The following is an 8,412-nucleotide window of genomic DNA, read 5'->3' as shown; positions in this document are numbered from 1 at the left end:
AAGATTTACACAATCGGTTCATTGACCACGGACCCTATGGAATATTTCGGGAATAGCTTCTAGATGAGCGCAACTGGCCATTATTCTTACTAAGAAATCTTCTTCATTATGAATAGGCGTTTTGTAGACTAGATATTTGAGATAACCCCAAAAAAATTTATGGTAATGAGATCAGGAGAACGCACGGGCTAGACTACAAGATCTCCTCTTCCAATCTATCGGTGCATATCGGTAAGTTCTTCAAATGAGAAATTAACATCCATTTTCAATACAAATTTTGATTTAAAAATCAACAAAATGAATGTTACTATGTCAACCGAATAATCATAATGTACAAATAATACCTACCACGGTCTTCAAATTGGTACCTTTGGAATGTTTTTGTCTCTAATAACAAATGTAGTTGAAATTGAAAATGTTCAACGAAAGACAGTGGTGTACAATTAAATAAAAAATTAATTAGTTATTTGGTACAATTTAAAACATTTTATTTGCTCTACAACCCTAATAGCGCCTTTACGGACACATGTTTATTAAATTTTAAAAAATTGTATTGATATCCCCCCCTTCACCACCCCTTAAAGTTTGTTGGTATATTTTTGGGACACTGTATAGAACAACCATTCCGTCAGCTTGCACGGGTGTCACCCATTGCCTCTTTTGTTTGAAGACTTTCTTAGAATTGAGATTTGGTGAAAGTAAACTGTTTTTGAACAGATCCACTCATTGACGATATAGAATTAGCATAAGTAATGCGATACGGATTGGACAAGGTAATTAATCGGACGAGCGATTGTGAATACTACGAGGGAATGTCAGAAGGATTCATTGAATTCAAAAACGTCATAATACAAAAATCATTACGTAACGTGTTATGAAGAAGTTCTATTCAGGGAAGCATTTATTGAATTAAAATCTGAAAGTGGAAAATGGTTACTTTTGAAGCTACTTCTAGTTAGATTGCTGCTAATTAAGGTGCCTCATTAAGCCCATCAGGAATTCCTAGAGCTGAATTAAAAAACCAGCAATTTTCCACATTGTTGAAGTTTAAAAACCGGTGAAATTCTTAGTCACTCTTAAAATTAATCGCCTATAGGAAGCCGAATGACCAAAGCCACGCATTTTAAATGAATCGATCAAAAAAGCCTTTCATTAAAATAATGTGATCTAGTTTTGATTTGTGTAATAGTATTTTTTTACTATTGAGAGAAAGTTAAAGTATTATAAACCCGAATACTGAAAGTATTTGTTTATTACCTTTCCACCAACATCTAAAGGTTAGCCACTATACAAACAAGATGTGTATCTGGGCCCAATGTGGATTTAGACGTAACAACATTATGTAGACCCTGTGTAATTTGAGAAAGAGGCGAGATTTACTCTTTTTACTTTCTGTTTTTTATTTATTGTTTTTTAATTCGATAATACCCGATGAATTTCTCCCTTTAACCCGCTCTGGTTTTTGTAGCGAAAAAGGAGAAATTCTGAGGTTTCAATTTAGGCTCCGAAATGCCAAAAATACGCAAAAACTCGATTTACTTCCGTTCCGTGGTTTTACTTGGAAGTCCACGAAGGACTAACACCAATATCTGAAATAGCAATTATAATAAAATTTTATATGCAACACATTCAAGTGCAACTGAGTTTTTGCAAGTTTCGAACGTAGTTGGCAATATTTTTCCATATTGGGGATACGCAGACAGTTTATTGTTTTGCACAACTGTGTCCGAAAACGCCACTTTTGAAACCACTATTTGTGGTGTCGGAAAATTTGCGATTCATTTGAATCTGCAAATTCGAATTCTACGAATATTTCACTAATAATCAAATTGCTCGAATAATCGAATATAAAATTAAAATTTCTTTAGCTATTTGAATGATTATTGATTAATCTTTGAGAGCTTTAGTACATTCAAAGACATCCGGAAGTCGGACTTGGTTCCCCTAGAACCGATCAATAACTTTCTAAGAAAATGAAATGCCTACGGATGCATTTTTTGCAGAGGCATATTTGGAAATTTGTAGAAACTTTTGGGTATATGGGTCCAATTTTGATGTAGACTTAATGACAGTATATGGACTCAGAGATTTCCTGTTCGGTAATACTCGAGAAATTTCCTCTTAACTGACTTGATTCTCAACGAAAAGCTTCTTCTCCATTATTCTGCATCATAATGCACAAATCCGATATCTCGCCGTAGAAATCGTCATGAAATGAGCGAATTACATGCAACTTCTACATTATGGAGCCAGGTTAACGACTTATGATGACAATAATAATTAAAAAACATTAATTGCCCAGTTTCTTAGAGTAATAACGATTTCCCCTCTTTATCGTTAATTTATGTCGGGTTCTTGGGAATTGTTCAGTGGACCGGCAATAACCGGGACAAAACTGGCTGTGTTGGTGGAAGAATAATGGTGAAATTTAAATGAATAGTACTAAACATCGGAGAGGAAAAGTGGCTGCGATAATTCAAAGGGCTGAAGCTTCGCGCCCTTTACTTCGTCTCAATTAATATCTTTGAATTTGGAAATTAATTTTTTCCTAGTCCATTTCGGGTATAGATTAATTCCCGTTAACTTGGACGATCCTTTTTTGAGCTCCGTGAGTCGCAAAGAACGCAGGAAAGTGCCCATAACCGAAAAAACCGGCACTCATGCGGTTTTGAATTTTCTCATAAATATTATAATTTGGAGGCGGCAATCAATCGGGAAATGCCGCCTTTTAATTAAAACTTAACAAAACCATCAATTAAAAATAACAATCCCATAAGCACCGGACAAAAAGTGCAGTAAGTTAAACAACAAACTTGACCCATGTCAAGGCTGCGACTGGCGATAATGCAATTCTGAAGAAAGCCATTGACTTGCCATCACGAGGGCCTGTGCGGTAAGAGCCCACCGAAAACAAAGTTCTTCATGTTATGGTAGTGGATGGTAGCAAAAGACCTTTCGAATGAAAGAAAAAAATGTAAGTATGTATATCACTATAAATAAGAGAGGGGTTTTAAGCTTGGCTGCATTTCGTTCTTTGCAGTGATAGCGTTTTGATATATCCGTTCACCTCTTGCGTGCTGAAATATGAAAGGGATCGTGCCGCTGAGTGTAAGTGCCGAAGACACCCACATATTTGGACCCTCAAACAATTTATTCTACAGCTAATCCTGTCCTTGTGCATTGGTCTCGCGAGGTCTGAGGCAGGCTCTAAAGATGAGCAACCGAAACAGCCGTTCAGCAACGCGAACGCTATCGGATCCACCATGAAGCCTGATTTGTTGAGTTTTCAGCAATTTTATGGCAACAAGGTCCAGACGCAGCAAGTGCTCTTTCCCGATAATTTCCAGAGCAGGACTCAGCTTCAACAGGCCCTGCCGTACAATCATCAGCCAGAGGTTCGTTTGTGGGTAAATCTTTGAAGGTAGTTTTGATGGACGAGGATTTTAGCCCCCAAAGAAGCACTATGGGATACGTCAGTCGCCAGCCCCAGTTGCCATGGTCATCATAGCTCAGCCCGCGTACATTCCTGCAAGCATGCTTCAGCAGGGCAATATTGCTCAGCAGTTGTTGCAGTATTTCCAGGGAATGGGCAGTTCCGGGTCCAAGTAAGTATTTGTGTGATTTCTAATTAGATATTGTGTCAGTTATGGTTTTCTATGGCGTTATGCAAGAGAACAATTCCCAAGCGCAGAAATGGTTTTTTAATGGGAATTTTTACCGAGATCACTTAATGACCCTCATTATTTATGCTAAAACCCGCATTATGTTGATGGTTATTCAAAAAACTTTCTTTTCAGATATTAATTTTTAGATAGTCGCAGTGTGGGGACACTTTTCAATGAATTTATTTTGAACTCGTGCGTGTTTCAGGGACTATTGGGCCGTGTTTTTCCACTTTGCTGCGTTTGCGATTTGCTCACGAGCCATAATTAATTATGCCTCAGGAGAGTTCGTGATGTGTTTTCAATGTTCATAGGAAGTAAATCGTTTTACGCGCCAACTGGTCTTTTTCTGTTTCGCTTTCATCATAAATAACGTCGTTAACATAACGGTTCTCGTTTAATAAAAACTGGTTTGATATAAGAGAAAATAAGACAAAATTGACTAATTTGCGATTTTTTTGTTCTTGTTAACTATGAGCGTAATGTCCAGTTTTGCCCCACGGGGTTTACGAGCTTTACCGGTTTGAGTGAAAGGGCTCGTCGTGATATATCGCGACTAAAACACAAACGTTTATTTAATAGTAAATCGTCTGATAAATATGTTCATCTCTGGGGGTGGTATTAGCCCTAAGTGCCAGCAGCCGCTAAGAATCCTTAATGGCCGCGTTCGTTAAGAAGCGTTTATCGTGCCCATTTTGAGGCATGTTAAACGCGACCTACAGTGTGGAGCAACGAAAAACTGATTTTCGCGTCTTTGGCAAATCTCAATTTATCAATTTTTTAGGATTTTAAAGTTGCGGTAACTGAGCATTTTGAATGTAATTGTGAATATATTGAGACTCACAAGAACTGATCACTGTGTGTCGTAATTTCAACGTCTTTGGGTGGCACTAATTTGAATACATTTGAAACTCTCTTTTTGGCCAACACTGCAATTATTAATTTATAAGTCGATACATATCTATGCAAATGCGAGGAAATACCTATTCATCTGTACTTTCCGCGAACTCATATGATTACATACAAGCGCCACTTTCATCCAATATTTACACTTTCGATCTTGCATCAAGAACGTGCAGTAATAACCATTATTGTGCTAAAAAGGTACTGCCAAGCTGGGCGCAATAGCACCTTCTATTACGATTAATTAATCAATGACTGTCACGAAATTTCAGGTACCAATTCGTGCCAGCAAACCACCAGCCTTTCTACCAGCCAGCACTCCAACCCCAGACCATAGCCCAGTACGTGGACTATCCACCCAAACCATCCCCCACGCAATACCCCACGACTACCCCGGCCCCGTCTACCACGCAGCAACAACCCTTGCAAGCCCACTTTTACGCCCATGAGGCCCTTCCTGCGCCGCAGGCCCTGATTTCCGCGCCTCTGCAGAACACCCCTGAAACGCGCTCCTTGGGGTACGAGCAGCAAGTCGACATTCAGCCTCAAGAGTTGCAAGAAGTTGAAGCTGAACCTCAAAGCCCGGACTTCGAAAAGTTGGCCCAGCAAGCCGCGCAGCATTTCGTATTAAATGGAGGGTTGAATTCTGGGTCCAGGACCGCTCCCGCTATTATTACGGGATTGGAGCATTTTTCTCCGGAACAGCAGGAGAAGATTAAAGCGCAGTTGAGTGATCATTTCGGGTCGCCCTTGAAGCCTTTGGAGTTTAATGCACAGCAGCAGGAGGGTCAGCAGGCTGGGGGTAGAAAGCACTATCATGAGTTCAGGCAAAGGATTAGGACCGACAAATTTGTTCCTAGTCTCCAGGTTAAGGATGGGGAGATTACACAAACTAATGCAAAAATGTAGTTTACGGTGTATTTATTGTTGACTAGTTTAAGAGGTTCGGCCCAAAATCCAGAGTCCATGGACAAACTTGCTGTAAGCTCCTTTTCTCCTTTCTGTGATCCCTTTTGTACATAGTTTTCTATCTAAGTATTATTTATCACATTTTATTGTTTTTTTATAAAATAAATTGTTGTTTATTTGTTCGATGTTTTATTTTCAAGCCAAGAAAGGTTAATAATCCCTTCAATCACAATGGTAAGTCCCTCATTAGCCCCTATAATGAAGAAGTAAAAGTTCGAAGAGCAGTGTAATTAAAAATGCCAAATACCCACACTACTCGCAATTTGCTCCCTTTCACTCAATTCATTAGATGGTCAAGTGGTCCGATGACTGGAAGAAAGAACAAATAGTATAAAAACGCCGAGCAAAACACTTTTGCTCTTTCTCCTTCTGATTGACCACTTTCTTGCAAGATGTTTTCCGGCATTCGCAATTAGTCCCAGTGCTTTGGCGAATTTTAATTTACGTTTTTCGGCGTGGCGGATTAAGTTTCTCCAATTAAATCCTTAGAATGTCTAAGATGTGTCATACTGTAATGTATTGTACCCTAAACACTTTCCAGTGGGTAGCGTTGAAAGGGAATGAAAGGAAAAAAGTTATTTTTTCCCACAAAAATACCATATCTAACATACTACTTTGATTCGCCATATTATCAGGAAAATGATGTTTGTTATTTTTTTAATTAACTATGGCTAATTGTGTATTTGTCATGCGTCCAATTTGAAAAATGTATGTCAATGCTTCTATCTATTTAATTATTTTACCTCCTCACTAAAGAATTGATTACTCAAAGAAAATATGTACATACGTGTAACCTAAGGATGGAAATTCCTTCGGGTTATTGCCGTAAGTGCCTTATCATTTTTTGGAGTAACGCAAACATTACACATTAAATATGACATAGAACAGTGAGGCAAACATTATAGTAAGTAAAACATAATAAACAAAACTGTTTACCAGGTGCAATAGCGATATTTTTCGTTCGCCATACGATCAAGAAACCCGCTCCTGCGTGTCTTAATTCAAAATGAAGCTATATTAATTCAACGCAAAATTAAGGAAATGCGTACACTTCCTTTTTCCAGTTGCATTCAAAAATACATTCCAATTCATCAATAATATTTATGTGCAAACCACATATAAATTATTTCACATCTAGTACTTTCGTTCCGCAATCCTCCCGTATCAAATGCGGCTGCTCTCGTTCCACGGTACCAATTTATCATTTTTGATGTTATAATCGAGGAGCGGCCTGGCGACTTTCCACTGCATATTTAGATGAAAGTGAAAATATGTATCTCTAATGCTCACTTCCTGCTCATAATCCTGTTATATATATTTGACCGCAAGTGATGAACATCAGATTATCTGCATAGTTATCTAATATGTGGATCATGTTTCAATGCTGGGATGATGACGATCAATCATGGTATTGGTCAATAATGCGTGACTAAAAGTGATTTGTGTCATTGTTTAATCGGATTATGAGCCTTTGTGTCTGTTTCTTGTTGCGTTATCAATCATCGTCAGCTTAGAGCTTCTGTGCATATGAGAGGAATTCTTGAAAGTAGGAAAAGAAGTCTCACTTTCAAATCAAATCCTACGTGCAGCATCCACCTAAATCTCATTTGCAATGGGAGATTTATGAGCCTAATGATAATCTATAAATACAGCTCATGAAAATCCATAAATTCGCCAATCTCTTGTATTGCACAAATAGTAGAAAGTAAGCTCATACTGCGGTACGCACCCAAGAAGGCATTTTTAATGTGATATAACTTCTTGGAATGATTCAGATGAATTTTGGTTTTTCAATAATTCAATAAAGAATCAGAATAAAAGCAAATGCAATTAATTCAATGGAGATCTACCGATCTTACAGACTTGCTGAAGCATTGATGATTATTATCACCGTTCAGACAATGGCCATTTTAGATTTTAGTATATTGGACTTTTAGTATATAACAATGACGGCAATAACTGCGAGTTCGGTAAATGTTTTCAGTTCAGCACGAGCGAGCTAACCGCCTGGCTTAATTAACTATCGCTTTAAGCCATTTTTTAACAATGGGTTGTAGAAAATTAGATTAGCAGTGTTGAATAGTTAAGAAAGTTTTCGATTGAGTTAGGCAGGTGGCAATTACCTGAGCTCCTGTAAGGTTGAATGGAGAACCGTGATTAGGGATTTTTGTAAAAATTAAGGAAAAATAGGTAGTCGCTGAGATTTTGGGATATTGCGGACTTCCGAAAGTTCCTTCCAGAAATTTTGGAAAATCTGAGCTGTTTTCGAAATGTTATGATGGGAACTGATGGGCATAATCGGGTTGTAAAAACTCCATGATGTCCAGAATTAGGGTTCTAGAAACCCAAGTTTTTGGTACCACCATTTTAGGTCCGGTTAATTCAGGAAGCTTACGAGATATAGCTACAAATCTCAGAACTAGAAACTCACCCTCCATCCTATCCTGGGTGGTTACAGGGGTGAGAAGAGAAGGGGTTTGACTAGGTTATTTCAGGTTAGTTCAAGATTCACGTAAGGAAAAAACTTGCCACCGTCTGAAGAAATGCCTAACGATGGTTCCGGATGGACCCATGACAAAGAGGAAAGGTTTTAGTAGGTCCCTTAGGGATCAATTCCACATAACTCGGCAGACAGAGCAACAGGCCAGATTTCCTTCTCTATAAAAAAAGGTTAATTCAGGTTAAGGACTTCACCAGAACACGCATTATTTACATGTAGCAACTGGACAAAAGAGACGAAATTAGATGAGGAAAAGATAGATTGCAATGTAGATCATAAAACTGCTTCTACATTCTGAGGACCGCTGGAATGCTATCACAACAGTGGAAAGGGACAATAATGCAAATAAAACAAAAAGACAAAACGAATACATAAAGG

General features: G+C 38.2%; 1 protein-coding gene across 1 annotated transcript; it reads left to right on the top strand.

Moving 5' to 3' along the window:
• The first annotated feature begins 2,844 nt into the window (after positions 1–2,844).
• Positions 2,845–5,631, top strand: LOC136413136 (uncharacterized). The gene is made up of 5 exons (XM_066396522.1): positions 2,845–2,974; positions 3,041–3,108; positions 3,162–3,395; positions 3,448–3,605; positions 4,838–5,631. The coding sequence occupies exons 2-5, from the start codon at positions 3,085–3,087 to the stop codon at positions 5,472–5,474; spliced, it is 1,053 nt and encodes a 350-aa protein (XP_066252619.1). The 5' UTR covers positions 2,845–2,974; positions 3,041–3,084; the 3' UTR covers positions 5,475–5,631.
• Positions 5,632–8,412: the final 2,781 nt, after the last annotated feature.

This window comes from Euwallacea similis, chromosome 13 (assembly GCF_039881205.1).
Source record: "Euwallacea similis isolate ESF13 chromosome 13, ESF131.1, whole genome shotgun sequence".
Classification (NCBI taxonomy): Eukaryota; Metazoa; Arthropoda; class Insecta; order Coleoptera; family Curculionidae; genus Euwallacea; species Euwallacea similis.
Note: the sequence above shows the minus strand (reverse complement) of the source record. Positions and strands in the feature narration are given on the sequence as shown.

Coding starts and splice junctions, on each gene's coding strand:
- LOC136413136 (XM_066396522.1), top strand. CDS start 3,085: ATGAAAGGGATCGTGCCGCTGAGT. Junction 3,109..3,161: donor AAGGGATCGTGCCGCTGAGT/GTAAGTGCCGAA, acceptor TTTATTCTACAG/CTAATCCTGTCCTTGTGCAT. Junction 3,396..3,447: donor CGTACAATCATCAGCCAGAG/GTTCGTTTGTGG, acceptor CGAGGATTTTAG/CCCCCAAAGAAGCACTATGG.